This window comes from Balaenoptera physalus (assembly GCF_965194825.1).
Source record: "Balaenoptera physalus genome assembly, chromosome: 14".
In the NCBI taxonomy this organism is placed as follows: Eukaryota; Metazoa; Chordata; class Mammalia; order Artiodactyla; family Balaenopteridae; genus Balaenoptera; species Balaenoptera physalus.
Window position 1 is genome coordinate 40,145,366 of NC_138893.1, and position 17,767 is coordinate 40,163,132.

Below are 17,767 nucleotides of genomic sequence, written 5' to 3' on the forward strand. Positions count from 1 at the left end.
CAGGGACATAAGGAAAGGATGGGATTTTATTTTTATTATTATTATTATTAATTTTAAATTTTATAAAAATTACTAGGGAAATCTTGGAATGAGAAAAAAAGAAAATTTAAAAACATCCGTTTAAAATTCATCAGCCTCAAGAAATTAATTAACATTTTGATTTTAGTCTTTGCTCCCAGGCTTTATTATTATTATTTTTTTAAGCAACGATGACGATAATATTCAACATTTCAACATTTATTGAAACTTTATTATGTACCAGACACTTTTGTGTGTACTTTGCATGTATGGACTCACTTAACCCTCATAAGAATTTATGAGGTAGGGACTATTGTCATCTCCATTTTACAGACAGGGAAACTGAGGTATAGAGAGTGAGATTCTTGCCAAAAGTTAATAGCTAGAAAGTGGCAGAACCAGCGTGACTCCAGAGCCTACCTCTTACTCACTAAACCATATGCCTCTTGATAAATATACAGAAATTTCATTGTGAATAATCAAACAAAACTGGGATTGTTTTCTCCAATGAGGATAAGGCTCCAGGTGATACAAAATTATACATAAAAATAAAATTTGCTAATAATGATACTTGTCAAGCACTGGAGGTAAGGAAGACGCTAGACTCACCCCCACATGTTGCTGTTGGTTCTGATTAATGTCACACAGTCTAAGCTCAAAAATAAAGTGATTCTAAAGGACTCTTTAAAAACACGCTCAAAGGGGACTCCACTGGTACACAGCAGCTTCCATGTCTACACAAACCAGACCCAGTACCTTCAGCCGATCCCAAATAGTGGGATGTAGTAAGGATTTGTTCATTGTTTTCAAGAACCATCCAGAATGGTTGTCTGACTCTCTGTGAGGCTACTAATTCTCCATAGAAGAAGGGTAACAGTCCAGCACAGTAGGAAAAACAGTCTCTGGAGGCAGACCGCTTCTACAGAGCTGGATAATATTTAACAGAAGTTCCTTATTTCTTAAAATGGGAGTAATGGTATCTGCCTTACAGAGATATCATGAAGATGAAACAAGATAATGTACAGCAAGTGTCTAGAACAGTGACTGCTACCTAGGGGGTATCGGTGAGTGCATACGTAGCAGTGGTTTTTGTAATTAAAAGATAGAGTGTGGTGTAGAATAATGGCTCCTAAAATTCTGAATTTCCCAGACCAGTAAACTGTGGGGAAAGGGGGGAAGGTGGGAAAACTGATTGCTAATGTTCAGTCCTTCCAAGGATTTCCTTTCCATTTGCTGTAACAATCAACTATTTTAAGGAAATAGTTGACTACCACAATTATTTTACAGAAGAAATGGAATCATGACAAAGAGAGCAGATAACAGTAACAATCTGCATAATGAAAACTCACTAGTTTGTCTTAACTCTTCTCATTTCACTACTAGTTAGTGAAAACTGACTCTGAGAACCTTTGGTGTAGTGCATTCAAAAGAGACAGCTAGGGCTTCCCTGGTGGTGCAGTGGTTGGGAATCTGCCTGCCAATGCAGGGGAAACGGGTTTGAGCCCTGGTCCAGGAAGATCTCACATGCCGCGGAGCAACTAAGCCCGTGTGCCACAACTGCTGAGCCAGCACTCTAGAGCCCGTGAGCCACAACTACTGAGCCTGCGTACCACAACTGCTGAAGCCCGCGCACCTGGAGCCCATGCTCCGCAACAAGAGAAGCCACCACAGTGAGAGGCCCGCGCACTGCAACAAAGAGTAGCCCCCGCTCATCACAACTACAGAAAGCCTGTGCACAGCAATGAAGACCCAACGCAGACAAAAATAAATAAATAAAATAAATTAAAGAAGACTGGTTCAAGATGGTGGAGTAGAAGGACGTGCTCTCACTCCCTCTTGCGAGAGCACTGGAATCACAACTAACTGCTGAACAATCATTGACAGGAAGACACTGGAACTCACCAAAAAAGATACCCCACATCCAAAGACAAGGGAGAAGCCACAATGAGATGGCAGGAGGGGCACAATCACAATAAAATCAAATCCCATAACTGCTGGGTGGGTGACTCACAAACTGGAGAACACTTATACCACAGAAGTCCACCCACTGGAGTGAAGGTTCTGAGCCCCACGTCAGGCTTCCCAACCTGGGGGTCCGGCAACGGGAGGAGGAATTCCTAGAGAATCAGACTTTGAAGCCTAGTGGGATGTGATTGCAGGACTTTGACAGGACTGGGGGAAACAGAGACTCCACTCTTGGAGGGCACACACAAAGTAGTGTGCGCAATGGGACCCAGGGGAAGGAGCAGTGACCCCACAGAGACTGAATCAGACCAACCTGCTAGTGTTGGAGGGTCTCCTGCAGAGGCAGGGGGTGGCTGTGTCTCACAGTGAGGACAAGGACACTGGCAGCAGAAGTTCTGGGAAGTACTCCTTGGCGTGACATCTTCCAGAGTCCACCATTAGCCCCACCAAAGAGCCCGGGTAGGCTCCAGTGTTGGGTCGTCTCAGGCCAAACAACCAACAAGGAAGGAAACCAGCGCCACCCATCAGCAGACAAGTGGATTAAAGTTTTACTGAGCTCTGCCCACCAAAGCAACAGCCAGCTCTACCCACCACCAGTCCCTCCCATCAGGAAACTTCCACAAGCCTCTTCGATAGCCTCATCCACCAGAGGGCAGATAGCAGAAGCAAGAAGAACTACAATCCTGCAGCCGGTGGAACAAAAACCACATTCACAGAAAGACAGACAAGATGAAAAGGCAGAGGGCTATGTACCAGATGAAGGAACAAGGTAAAACCCCAGGAAAAACAACTAAATGGAGTGGAGATAGGCAACCTTCCAGAAAAAGAATTCAGAATAATGATAGTGAAGATGACCCAGGACCTCAGAAAAAGAATGGAGGCAAAGATTGAGAAGATGCAAGAAATGTTTAACAAAGATCTAGAAGAATTAAAGAACAAACAAACAGAGCTGAACAATACAATAACTGAAATGAAAACTACACTAGAAGGAATCAATAGCAGAATAACTGAGGCAAAAGAACGGATAAGTGACCTGGAAGAATTCCTAGTGGAATTCACTGCTCAGGAACAGAATAAAGAAAAAAAGAATGAAAAGAAATGAAGACAGCCTAAGAGACCTCTGGGACAACATTAAACGCAACAACATTCGCATTATAGGGGGTCCCAGAAGGAGAAGAGAGAGAGACAGGACCAGAGAAAATATTTGAAGAGATTATAATTGAAAACTTCCCTAACATGGGAAAGGAAATAGCCACCCAAGTCCAGGAAGCGCAGAGAGTCCCAGGCAGGATAAACCCAAGGAGAAACACGCTGAGACACACAGTAATCAAATTGGCAAAAATTAAAGACAAAGAAAAATTATTGAAAGCAGCAAGGGAAAAATGACATATAACATACAAGGGAAGTCTCATAAGGTTAACAGCTGATTTCTCAGCAGAAACTCTACAAGCCAGAAGGGAGTGGCATAATATACTTAAAGTGATGAAAGGGAAGAAACTACAACCAAGATTACTCTACCCAGCAAGGATCTCATTCAGATTCGATGGAGAAATCAAAAGCTTTACAGACAAGCAAAAGCTAAGAGAATTCAGCACCACCAAACCAGCTCTACAACAAATGCTAAAGGAACTTCTCAAAGTGGGAAACACAAGAGAAGAAAAGGACCTACAAAAACAAACCCAGAACAATTAAGAAAATGATAATAGGAACATACCTATCGATAATTACCTTAAACGTGAATGGATTAAATGCTCCAACCAAAAGACACAGGCTCGCTGAATGGAAACAAAAACAAGACCCATATATATGCTGTCTACAAGAGACCCACTTCAGACCTAGGGACACATACAGACTGAAAGTGAGAGGATGGAAAAAGATATTCCATGCAAATGGAAATCAAAAGAAAGCGGGAGTAGCAATACTCATATCAGGTAAAATAGACTTTAAAATAAAGAATGTTACAAGAGACAAGGAAGGACACTACATAATGATCAAGGGAACAATCCAAGAAGAAGATATAACAATTACAAATATATATGCACCCAACATAGGAGCACCTCAATACATAAGGCAACTGCTAACAGCTATAAAAGAGGAAATTGACAGTAACACAATAATAGTCGGGGACATTAACACCTCACTTACACCAATGGACAGATCATCCAAAATGAAAATAAATAAGGAAACAGAAGCTTTAAATGACACAATAGACCAGATAGATTTAATTGATATTTATAGGACATTCCATCCAAAAACAGCAGATTACACTTTCTTCTCAAGTGTGCACGGAACATTCTCCAGGAAAGATCACATCTTGGGTCACAAATCAAGCCTCAGTATTTTTAAGAAAATTGAATCATACCAAGCATCTTTTCTGACCACAACACTATGAGATTAGAAATCAATTACAGGGAAAAAAACGTAAAAAGCACAAACACATGGAGGCTAAACAATACGTTACTAAATAACTAAGAGATCACTGAAGAAATCAAAGAGGAAATAAAAAAATACCTAGAGACAAATGAGAATGAAAACAAGACAATCCAAAACCTATGGGATGTGGCAAAAGCAGTTCTAAGAGGGAAGTTTACAGCTATACAAGCATACCTCAAGAAACAAGAAAAATCTCAAATAAACAATCTAACCTTACACCTAAAGGAACTAGAGAAAGAAAAACAAACAAAACCCAAAGTTAGCAGAAGGAAAGAAATCATCAAGCTCATAGCAGAAATAAATGAAATAGAAACAAAGAAAACAATAGCAAAGATCAATAAAACTAAAAGCTGGTTCTTTGAGAAGATAAACGAAATTGATAAACCATTAGCCACACTCATCAAGAAAAAGAGGGAGAGGACTCAAATCAATAAAATTAGAAATGAAAAAGAAGTTACAACAGACAACGCAAAAATACAAAGCATCCTAAGAGACTACTACAAGCAACTCTATGACAATAAAATGGACAAACTGGAAGAAATGGACAAATTCTTAGAAAGGTATAACCTTCCAAGACTGAACCAGGAAGATACAGAAAATATGAACAGACCAATCACAAGTAACGAAACTGAAACTGTGATTAAAAATCTTCCAACAAACAGAAGTCCAGGACCAGATGGCTTCACAGGTGAATTCTATCAAACATTTAGAGAAGAGCTAACACCCATCCTTCTCAAACTCTTCCAAAAAATTGCAGAGGAAGGAGCACTCCCAAACTCATTCTATGAGGTCACCATCACCCTGATACCAGAAAAAGATACTACAAAAAAAGAAAATTATAGACCAATATCACTGATGAATATAGATGCAAAATTCCTTAACAAAATACTAGCAAACAGAATCCAACAACACATTAAAAGGATCATACACCATGATCAGGTGGGATTTATCCCAAGGATGCAGGGATTCTTCAATATACGTAAATCAATCAATGTGATATACCATATTAACAAATTGAAGAATAAAAACCATATGATTGTCTCAATAGATGCAGAAAAAGCTTTTAACAAAATTCAACACTCATTTATGACAAAAACTCTCCAGAAAGTGGGCATAGAGGGAACCTACCTCAACATAATAAAGGCCATATACGACAAACCCACAGGAAACATCATTCTCAATGGTGAAAAACTGAAAGCATTTCCTCTAAGATCAGGAACAAGACAAGGATGTCCACTCTCACCACTATTATTCAACATAGTTTTGGAAGTCCTAGCCACAGCAATCAGAAGAAAAAGAAATAAAAGGAATACAAATTGGAAAAGAAGAAGTAAAACTGTCTAGAGCTAATCAGAAAACTACTAGAGCTAATCAATGAATTTGGTAAAGTTGCAGGATACAAAATTAATGCACAGAAATCTCTTGCATTCCTATACACTAATGATGAAAAATCTGAAAGAGAAATTAAGGAAACACTCTCATTTACCACTGCAACAAAAAGAATAAAATACCTAGGAATAAACCTACCTAGGGAGACAAAAGACCTGTATGCAGAAAACTATAAGACATTGATGAAAGAAATTAAAGATGATACCAACAGATGGAGAGATATACCACGTTCTTGGATTGGAAGAATCAATATTGTGAAAATGACTATACTACCCAAAGCAATCTACAGATTCAATGCAATCCTTATCAAATTACCAATGGCATTTTTTACGGAATAAGAACAAAAAACCTTAAAATTTGCATGGAGACACAAAAGACCCCGAATAGCCAAAGCAGTCTTGAGGGAAAAAAAAACGGAGCTGGAGGAATCAGACTCCCTGACTTCAGACTATACTACAAAGCTACAGTAATCAAGACAATATGGTACTGGCACAAAAACAGAAATACAGATCAATGCAACAAGATAGAAAGCCCAGAGACAAACCCACGCACCTATGGTCAACTAATCTATGACTAAGGAGGCAAGGATATACAATGCAGAAAAGACAGCCACTTCAATAAGTGGTGCTGGGAAAACTGGACAGCTACATGTAAAAGAATGAAATTAGAACACTCCCTAACACCATACACGAAAATAAACTCAAAATGGATTAGAGACCTAAATGTAAGACCGGACACTATAAAACTCTTAGAGGAAAACTTAGGAAGAACACTCTTTGACATAAATCACAACAAGATCTTTTGTGATCCACCTCCTAGAGTAATGGAAATAAAAACAAAAATAAACAAATGGGACCTAATGAAACTTAAAAGCTTTTGCACAGCAAAGGAAACCATAAACAAGATGAAAAGACAATCCTCAAAATGGGAGAAAATATTTGCAAACGAATCAACGGAAAAAGGATTAATCTCCAAAATATGTAAACAGCTCATGCAGCTCAATATTAAAAAAACAAACACCCCAATCCAAAAATGGGCAGAAGACCTAAATAGACATTTTCCAAAGAAGACATACAGATGGCCAAGAAGCACATGAAAAGCTGCTCAACATCACTATTATTAGAGAAATGCAAATCAAAACTACAATGAGGTATCACCTCACACAAGTTAGAATGGGCATCATCAGAAAATCTACAAACAACAAATGCTAGAGAGGGTGTAGAGAAAAGGGAACCCTCTTGCACTGTTGGTAGGAATGTAAATTGATACAGCCACTATGGAGAACAGTATGGAGGTTCCTTAAAAAACTAAAAATGGAACTAACATATGACCCAGGAATCCCACTACTGGGCATATACCCAGAGAAAACCATAATTCAAAAAGACACATGCACCCCAATGTTCACTGCAGCACTATTTACAATAACCAAGTCATGGAAGCAACCTAAATGCCCATCAACAGACGAATGGATAAAGAAGATGTGGTACATATATACAATGGAATATTACTCAGCCATAAAAAGGAACGAAATTGGGTCATTTGTAGAGATGTGGATGGATCTAGAGACTGTCATACAGAGTGAAGTAAGTCAGAAAGAGAAAAACAAATATCATATATTAATGCATATATGTGGAATCTAGAAAATGGTACAGATGAACCGGTTTGCAGGGCAGAAATTGAGACACAGATGTAGAGAACAAACGTACGGACACGAAGCGGGGGAAGCGGGGGGGTGGCGGTGGTGGTGGGATGAATTGGGAGATTGGGATTGACATGTATACACTTATGTGTATAAAATGGATGACTAATGAGAGCCTGCAGTATAAAACAATAAAATTAAAAAATTTAAAATAAATAAATAAAATAAAATAAATGAAAAAAAAAGAGACAGCTAAGTTCATAGTCTAATTCTGTACATTTCTATGTATATGACTATGGATAGTTTACTTCACTAAGCATTGTTATTCTCACCTGTAAAATGGGGATACGATGCTTCCTCCACAGGGCTCTTAAGGATTAGATCTGATGTGTGTAAACTAAGGTTAGGGTCAGACACACACCTAACGCAGCTGGTAGAGTTATCATTGATAGATAACTTTAGATGCTGTATTCGAATGTCTAACACAATATCAAAATTCTATGTTTAAAGTTACAAGAATGTTATTAAAAAGAAACATATATAAAGAAATCCAAAGCCGTTCTTTCATTTGGTAAAAACATCACCCATGTCAGCCTTGAAGGGGTCATAGGACGAAAGCAATGAGTTAAGTGTATGGTAATAAAGTTACTCACACAATAAGGACCAAGGTTTTTAAAAAATAATTTTCTCTTTGTAGCATTATTCTAAGCTTAGAACCTAAATCTGTTAAGTGTAAAGAATCTGCAACAAACTGAATCATTTTGTTCTGAAAGAATAAGCACTTGATTAAAAACTGAAGAATATCTTAGAGGTTAAGATTTTGCTGTACTAATTTCAAGGCAGGGCCCACCCATGTTCACAGCTAGTAAAAACAGGCCAAGAAAGACAAATGACATAAAGAGAGAAAAGCAAAAACCAGAAAAAAAGTGAAAAATATAAATGTAAGACACTTCGCAGTGCATAAAAATTGAGAGTAAATTCTCAAGGACATTTTTCTCACACGTCTTGAAAACTCTCTACTGCTGAATTTTCAGACATCATAATAAGAACAATTAAAATATAAAAAAATGTTTCCTGGGCAAAATGGGGGGGCGGGGATGAATTTTTAAAGAAGATTAAAAGTCATAGCATATTTCTTTAAGAATAAGTTTGTTTAATAAAAAAATTACATATCTATTGCTTATAGAAATTGCATTGGTATTTCTGATATATTTACCCTTAGGAATCATTCTGACAGTACATTTAAGTTTTCCAGATGTTTTTACCTGTCTTCCTACCAAAGCAACAAAACCACGTTTAAAATGTAAAATGTGATAACAATGATAGGTGGCAGTTATTCCCCAGATGGGCTCAGAAGTAGCTCTAACAAAAATACATGTATTAAATAGTAAGGGGATGAAGTTATTCCAGTTATAAAATAAATAAGTCATGTGGATATAATATACAGCATGGAGAACATAATCAATAATATTATAATAATTTTGTATGGTGACAGATGGTAACTATATTTGTGGTAATCATTCTGTAATGTATAAAAATATTGAGTCACTACATAGTACACCTGAAACTAATATAATACATCAATTATATTGCAATTAAAAAATGTATAAATAGTGGTAGCTGCATCAACTTCATTTAATCCCATCTGTTTTGTTTATATTATAGATTAGTTACAAAACACCTCTCAACAGCTACCTATTTAAGAAAGTTACTACATACATGATGGAAGGATAAACAGAATTCACTTTTTCAAGGAAACATTCTGCTATTGTGTGCGTAATTCTGCTATTCTGTATTGTGTGTGTGTGTGTGTGTGTGTGTGTGTAAATACTAATACTAGTAGCAAATATTGCTAGTGTGCACGAGGGAGAAAATTGATATTAAGATAATCATACAGAAAAGGTGTTTTAAAAAATGTTACATATGTCATTTCCTTTCATAAGCCTTTTGCCAGCATCTACATGTGGTCAATGGGCCAACATAAACTTGTAACATGTCCTCCAAATTTATGTCAACAGAGATTTCAAATTATAACTCTGTTGCATTTCTAAGGAATCCTTTAGATACTTTTAGAAACAAACATACAATTACTGATAAATTATTCACTCTTCAGAGGCAAAAAGAAAACAGAATCATGATGTTCTTTGTTTGCTGACTGAAAATCTTGAAAACTTCTGTTTTCATTTCCACTGCCTGCTGGTACTGTTTGATCTAATAAGACCTCCCAGTCAAATGTATAGGAAAAAATATACACACCAACATGCACGTACAGGCAAATATATATGGAGAGCAACACTCAAGCCTCTCAGTGCTACTTGAGGCACTTTAAAGACAACCCATTATGACAGTCTAATTTTGTGGAAGTCAACGAAAAATCCTTTTTTTTGACCCCCGTCATTGCATGAATGGTCATTTGTTTCATGACAATTTTCATTATTATCTGAATACCACTTCATTTCAAACTCTGTCTACAGAGTCAGGAAATGAACAGTTTGTCCCCAAGTAGCTCTTCATCTTATGTCAAGACAGCAGAAAAATTACTTTTCAGGAAATCAGCTATACCTGCATTCTGATGTCAAGTTTTACTAATATAATTTTGAATGGACTGGTTTTTTTCCTTTGTTTTCTTTCTTTTGGTGATATAGTACAGTTACATGAAGAACATTTATTTAGGTTGAATCAGTTGCTCTCTCACTAGATATGTCTCAGTATTCTCTGCATAGTTTAGTTTCTTTCAAAACTTATGACTCCATAAGTCATCTTTTATTTCTCTATTTTTTTTCAAACTTATTGGTTGTATAGCTACTGAAATCATATTTTCTATTGGTTCTTTGTTTTCCTGGCACCCTTTTTAATCATCAGTAAGGATTCATTGGACTTGTAGAATCTTCCATAGCTTCCTTGAAAATTAGATAATTTTATGAATTCCTACACCACTTTATATGCACATATTCTCTACTAGACTGAAGTACTCTGAAGGCAAGGATCCAAACTGATTTCATTTGAGGAGCCCCAAGTCCTTGTATTCAGGCATGAAATATTTACTGAGGAAGTGAATAAGGAGAAAAAAAGAAAAGAAGGAAGGAAGGAAGAAAGGAAGGAAGGAAGGAAAGAAAGGAGGAAGGAAGGAAGGAAATTTTTTTTTTTTTTTTTACCCCATTTGAAGTTAATAAAAGATTAAAAAGCACAAATGGTAGTGGCTGCCACTTACTCATTTTTATTTTCCTATCTACCTTTGGTCACTCTTACAGAAAATCGGGTGGATTATGTACAAACTTTGGCACTGATGGAACACTGGTTTCACCCGTCTTCACAATAGACTAATCAATATTAGCAAAATGACTCAAATGAGGAACCATGATATACCATTCCTGTTCATTTTACAAATTTAAAAACAACCTAAGTTTAAAAAATTAAGAATAATCAGCAGTCTTTCTTTTAAATAAAATAATTCCTTGGTTCGGTATATTGTAGAATACTTAACTATCTTCGGTCATAAAGAATTTATCATATGAAAATAAATAAGCTTATGTTATATGCAGGTAAACACCTACCCTGAACAAAGAGGACATTCGTTTCTTGTATACGTTTATACATTTATACAGATGGGCACACTGTTCAATATTGTAACTTTTCTTAAACCAGAAGCACCTGTTGACACATGATATAGCTGTGCAATTTTGGTAAGATAACGTGACTTCTCTTTCTGAAATAAAACCCCACCGGTGCTGGAAGGGAGTGCCATGCGAATGGGAGGGATGTAACCGGAAGCAAAATCAGAGCAGTAAATACAAGACTTCCTATTAGAAACATAAACCCTGGTTCCACTTTCTAGAGACTGTTTTTCCAGGGAATAATAAAAAATAATGAAGTGAAGAAGTTGGTAAAATATTTTTGCCTTTTCCCAAGTCCAAAATAAATTATATATCATGTGGGATAGTAATTAGAAACTAAACCAAAACCACCATCTACATTTGGTTCCCGAAGACTCAGTTTATAGCACTGATTAAAAGTACCTGGATACCTTGGCTGATACCAAGATCCCGGTTGTGCTTAGTGAAAAACACAGTTACCAATGTGCACGGGTGGACTTAAGAGTTTCCTTGGCTCAGACATAGCAAGGTGATGTCCATCTGGGGATTTTTATTTCTGTTCATACTCTAGACAGAGCCCAAAAGGAGATGAGTCAGTGATTGACTGAGTTTGCCTACAAAGAGAACCCCAAGAAGATTTCAGCAGAATAATTTTCTTCTGTAGGCTTATGAAACAACCCTGTTAGTATGATTTTTCTAAAGAAAGCCCAGTCAAAGGTTACAGAAGTGGTTTGTGCTTCACCCTCTCTAAATGACTTGCAAACTTATTCAAACACAATATGAGGAGATGCGTTATTTGTTGAAATAACTGTCTGCAGTGTCCTGCACAAAAGGGTGAGGTACATCAAGCAGAAACGTGGACAGAAATACGTTGGTTTAGAAACCCATAAATCCTTATTTGAATCTGCCAACCTGAAAGCCACATAGAGCCTGGATAAACTATTTTTCCTAAATGCTACAGCTGATTAAGCCATACCATTAAATGACAGCTGAACTTTAACATTAATATGATATTATTTAAATAACCACATGATTTTTTTTTACACTAAAAATGATGAATGATTTCTGGACAGCTCAACTGACATAAAGCGGGAGGACTCTTTAATGAGATTTGACAAAATGGAGACATAAGCAGAATATTCGTTACAGCTCACATTGCAGGGGCCCTCCCAGGGAAGCAATAGAGAATTTTCCCCTTTTTTTCTTTTTTATTGTTTATATGCACTGAAGCATTCCTTTCAATCGCCACTTCTCTGTGGATTTTGAATTTTTCTAGGTCGTTTACATATTACCCCTAATCAGAGAATTTGGTGGTTTATAGTTTTGAATTGGGGACTGTGGGTGTAGGAAAAGGAGGGGCATGTGGAGTTGTGTCAGCATGGGTTGGAAGTGTCCCTGGAATTTAACCTTGCTCCTGATTAGCCTGATAGAGAAATCACATCGCTACATTGGCCTATAGAAGACTAAGTGACCATACCTTTGATTGATTCTTATGCAATCAATCTCTAACGCAGCAAACATACTTTTAGCAAATTATTATATATGGATACATGATCAGAGAAGACTTTACTTATTTTCAAATAGCTGTCACTATAGCATCAATGATAAACAAGATTCTCTTTTTAAAATTCCAATTAAGCTATTCTAGAGGTGATTCTCAACATTGCTCATTCATATTTCTATCCACAGTTCCAAACTGAGGTTATGCTAGATGATAGTCTTATTTGGTAGATTCTGAATGCAATAATTCCATGCTGAATATACCTAAGTCAAAAATGACACCAATTTTCGGAACAATGAAAACATTTCTCACTCCTCTCCAAAATTACAGAACGTAGACTATTACCTACATGCATTCATTTACTTTCACATACTCTCCCAAATATCTTCCGTCAATCAAAGGTTAATTTCACATATAAAACATTAACATTTGCTTGCTCGCACATGTGACTTCACATTATTCAGATATTTTTTAAATTTAAAAAATCTTTTTTAAGTATACATAAAGTCAGAATGTTTCCCCAGACTCTCTTAAAAAAGAAATGAAAACAAAGCAACAGAGGGCAAAGCTAATACCAAGTGTGCTCCTGATACTGCAGGCCATCATTCCCTCTACAGCAAGGAGGCTATCAAAATAGAAAATAAAATCAGTCTGCTCCTGCCATGGGGCCTTCCTCAGGCTATGAAAAAATACTTTATGTCTAACCCTAATTTTTTCCATAGCTTGAGGTAACCCCCCGAGCTCAAACCTTCTCTCTAATCTAAGTTACTCAGTGTGTGTCCCTGTCCAAACAAGAGTTAATATCAGTGCTCTGTCATTTCAAAAGGTTCTTGACACAGGGTACTAAGAGCAGAAGCTTGCATGCCTGGAAAATGCCCGGTTGCAACGAGATGAAAAATATACTTAAAAAAAAGTAAGAGAAAGAGAGGAAGATAAGTCCCTACCTGGCTCTTACCTTCTCAACATCCCTGTCAGAACCCTGGAGCTTTTCCCCAAGTTAGCATCTGTTTCCCGAAGCTAGGAGGAGAAAAGCAGCATTAAAACAGAACAAAATGAAACTTCATGGAATTAGATTATTTTTAAAGTGCACTGGCAAACAATAATTTTCTTTCATGATGGAAAATCCAATTCATAAAAAAATGCTTAAATACTTTAAAATACATTCTTGACACCTACATTATCTCTGAAAATTCTTAGATTTAGAAAATTACATATATTAGATAACCCCAGGAGCTTTAAATTGGATACTTGAACAGGATATAAAAGCAAATGTCTCACAGGCTGACAAAGTTTAAATTATTTCTGGTAATTAATTAATATGTCCACCCTATGAATGCACACAGGTCTAGAGATATAAATGGAAGCAAAATGAATTGAGGGAAGATGAGATCAATATTTTTAGCTTTTGCTCTGAAAGACCTGACATACCACAAAATCCTCCTCAGTGATCTTCTCCTTAGATATAGCACTAAATAAAATATCTACCTGGGGGCATTCTGGGATGGAGGCATAAAGAGTCAGCTTATTCCTTCTCCATCCCACACTCCCCTCACCCCCACTCTATATCCTTCTTTTACCCTAGCCATTTTTATACATGCTTACACCAATGTAATTGTTACTGTCTATGCACATGCCCAAGACCTTTTACTTATTTATTTTTTTGTCTTTTCATTTACTGAATTTGTGAAAAGATTGTAGCACTTCTACTTACTCTTTCACGTGCTCTCTGTATCTTTTCTCTGTCATGACTGAGGTTTTCCAACATCTCCTGGCCAATTTGTTCTATGGACAAGAAAACTTGAGTTAGGAAAGATGACTTTGGGTGCAAATGAAAAAAAAAACTTCAGAAGTACCAAAAGGACAACAGGCGCAGAATTTAAAGAATGCTCATGATCAATATAAAACACCAACAGATTATTATGACCCCGACACCCTCCTAACCCAGGTCTTCCATAATCCACTTGAACTGCAGTTTTATTCACTGGAAGAAAATATCTGTCCTAACTTTCTCACAAAATTGTTGTTATAGTCAAATGAGATATCCTAACTAAAAATGTTTTGAAAGCTATAGGGTACCACACAAATGCACGTAACTGTATAGTACCCGAGAATCAATGCACTCAATGAATAATCACTGAGGCCCTACTCTGTGCCAGCGGTAGATGTTGGGGACATGGCCAGTAACCAAGATCAAGCCCTTCCACTTATGAACTCCCGAACTAATAGAGATGATTTAGCAGTTAAAGGATAGATGTTACATTAGAGTTCATATTTCATGGCACATCAAAAAAAAGGACTGTATATTCCTTTCATGACAGAAAAATCCAAATAATAAGAATTGCTTAAGTACAATAACATAAATTATATTTTTGTCACCTATACAAACTGAAAATTCTTCCCAGGATAGTACATTCCTAGTATATTATCTCCTCTCAGTTTGATGGTAGCTTTTTATTACTCACTCCATACAATTTATCCTTAAGGTAAAATTGAATAAGATATGTGGTTCCCAGTAAAGGCATCATAAAAATGGAAGATGACACCAGTAATGGAGAAGTATGAAACAACTAGAGTTGCATTTTTCTTTCTTTGCATAACAATTGCAATATTCAATTTTGTCATACTATTAGGTATTACCATGACATTAAATTCCTTTAATCAACATAATATAGCAATTTTAGAGTGTCCTTGTCCCCGCGGTGAGACACAGCCGCCCCCCGCCTCTGCAGGAGACCCTCCAACACTAGCAGACAAGGAGGATATTTGCTCTAGCCTGGAGAAATCAGATAAGACTTCCTGGAGAAACTGGGATTAGGTCTGTAAGAAGAGGTGAAATTCAGATAAGCGGTGAGGAAGAAAGACTAAAACATTTCAGACCTGGAAGAAACCTCCATCCTCAGGGGCTTGGAGAAGGCTCTCTTGGAACCCACATGGAGGGGGTGGCCTGAGCAGATTATCTGAATCCCAATGTTGCTCTGAACTTTGTGTTCAAGATTCGAGAAGATTAGGACTGCTAAGGGTCTTGGTGCTCCAGCCGGGTGTCAGGCCAGAGCCTTTTCAGGACATTGGTCCACCAGAGACCTCCCGGCCCCATGTAATATCAAATGGCAAAAGCTCTCCCAGAGATCTGTATCTCAACGCTAAGACCCAGCTCCACTCAACGACCAGCAAGCTACAGTGCTGGACACCCTATGCCAAACAACTAGCAAGATAGGAACACAACCCCAGCCATTAGCAGAGAGGCTGCCTAAAATCATAATAAGCTCACAGACACCCCAAAACAACCACCGGATGCGGTGCTGCCCACCAGAAAGATAAGATCCAGACTCATCCACCAGAACACAGGCACCAGTCCCCTCCACCAGGAAGCCTACACAACCCTCTGAACCAACCTTACCCACTGGGAGCAGACACCAAAAACAACGGGAAGTATGAACCTGCAGACTGCAAAAAGGAGACCCCAAACATAGTAGGTTAAGCAAAATGAGAAGACAGAGAAATACACAGCAGATGAAGGAGCGAGGTAAAAACCCACCAGACCAAACAAATGAAGAGGAAATAGGCAGTCTACCTGAAAAAGAATTCAGAGTAATGATAGTAAAGATGATCCAAAAGCTTGGAAATAGAATGGAGAAAATACAAGAAATGTTTAACAAGGATCTAGAAGAACTAAAGAGCAAACAAACAATGAAGAACAACACAATAAAAGAAATTTAAAATTCTCTGGAAGGAATCAATAGCAGAAAACTGAGGCAGAAGAACAGATAAGTGACTTGGAAGATAAAATAGTGGAAATAACTACCGCAGAGCAGAATAAAGAAAAAAGAATGAAAAGAATTAAGGACAGTCTCGGAGACCTCTGGGACAACATTAAATGCACCAACATTCAAATTATAGGGGTCCCAGAAGAAGAAGAGGAAAAAAAAGGGACTGAGAAAATATTTGAAGAGATTACAGTTGAAAAATTCCCTAGTATGGGAAAGGAAATAGTCAATCAAGTCCAGGAAGTGCTGAGAGTCCTATACAGGATAAATCCAAGGAGAAACACGCCAAGACACATTAATCAAACTATCAAAAATTAAATACAAAGAAAAAATATTAAAAGTAGCAAGGGAAAAGCAACAAATAACATACAAGGGAGTCCCCATAAGGTTATCAGCTGATTTTTCAGCAGAAACTCTGCAAGCCAGAAGGGAGTGGCAGGACATACTTAAAGTGATGAAAGGGAAAAATCTACAACCAAGATTACTCTACTTAATAAGGATCTCATTCAGATTCGACAGAGAAATTAAAACCTTTACAAAGAAGCAAAAACTAAGAGAATTCAGCACCACCAAACCAGCTCTACAACAAATGCAAAAGGAACTTCTCTAAGCAGGAAACACAAGACAAGGAAAAGACCTACAATACCAAACCCAAAACAATTAAGAAAATGGTAAAAGGAACATACATATCGATAACTGCCTTAAATGTAAATGCATTAAATGCTCCAACCAAAAGACATAGACTGGCTGAATGGATACAAAAACAAGACTCATATATATGCTGTCTACAAGAGACCCACTTCAGACTAGGGACACATACAGACTGAAAGTAATGGGATGGAAAAAGATATTCCATGCAAATGGAAATAAAGAAAGCTGGAGTAGCATTTCTCATATCAGACAAAATAGACTTTAAAACTAAGACTATTATAAGAGACAAAGAAGGACACTACATAATGATCAAGGGATCAATCCAAGAAGAAGAAGATAAAACAATTGTAAATATTTATGCACCCAACATAGGAGCACCTCAGTATATAAGGTAAATGCTAACAGCCATAAAAGGGGAAATCAACAGTAACACAATCATAGTAGGGACTTTAACACCCCACTTTCACCAATGGACAGATCATCCAAAATGAAAATAAATAAGGAAACACAAGCTTTAAATGATACATTAAACAAGATGGACTTAATTGATATTTATAGGACATTCCATCCAAAAACAACAGAATAAACTCTTTTCTCAAGTGCTCATGGAACATTCTCCAGGACAGATCATATCCTGGGTCATAAATCAAGCCTTCGTAAATTTAAGAAAACTGAAATCATATCAAGTATCTTTTCCAAACACAATGCTATGAGACTAGATATCAATCATAGGAAAAAATCTGTAAAAAATACAAACACATGGAGGCTGAACAATATGCTACTAAATAACCAAGAGATCACTGAAGAAATCAAA

The 17,767-nt window shown here is 37.1% G+C and overlaps 1 protein-coding gene across 20 annotated transcripts in view; it reads right to left on the reverse strand.

Moving 5' to 3' along the window:
* The window catches only part of VTI1A (vesicle transport through interaction with t-SNAREs 1A), a 419,912-nt gene that overhangs the window by 206,046 nt on the left and 196,099 nt on the right, over window positions 1-17,767 (reverse strand). For 14 of the 20 annotated variants that reach the window (XR_014253028.1, XR_014253029.1, XR_014253030.1 and 11 more), the window contains 2 exons: window positions 14,250-14,320; window positions 13,494-13,555 (listed from right to left, as the gene is read on the reverse strand). Coding sequence is in view for 17 of the 20 variants with exons in the window: in XM_082423358.1 (XP_082279484.1) it covers window positions 13,494-13,555; window positions 14,250-14,320 (133 nt within the window). In the remaining 3 variants the exon portion in view is untranslated. Of the gene's footprint in view, window positions 1-13,482; window positions 13,556-14,249; window positions 14,321-17,767 lie in introns of all 20 variants that reach the window. The other 6 variants (XM_082423347.1, XM_082423349.1, XM_082423352.1 and 3 more) reach the window with 2 other exon arrangements.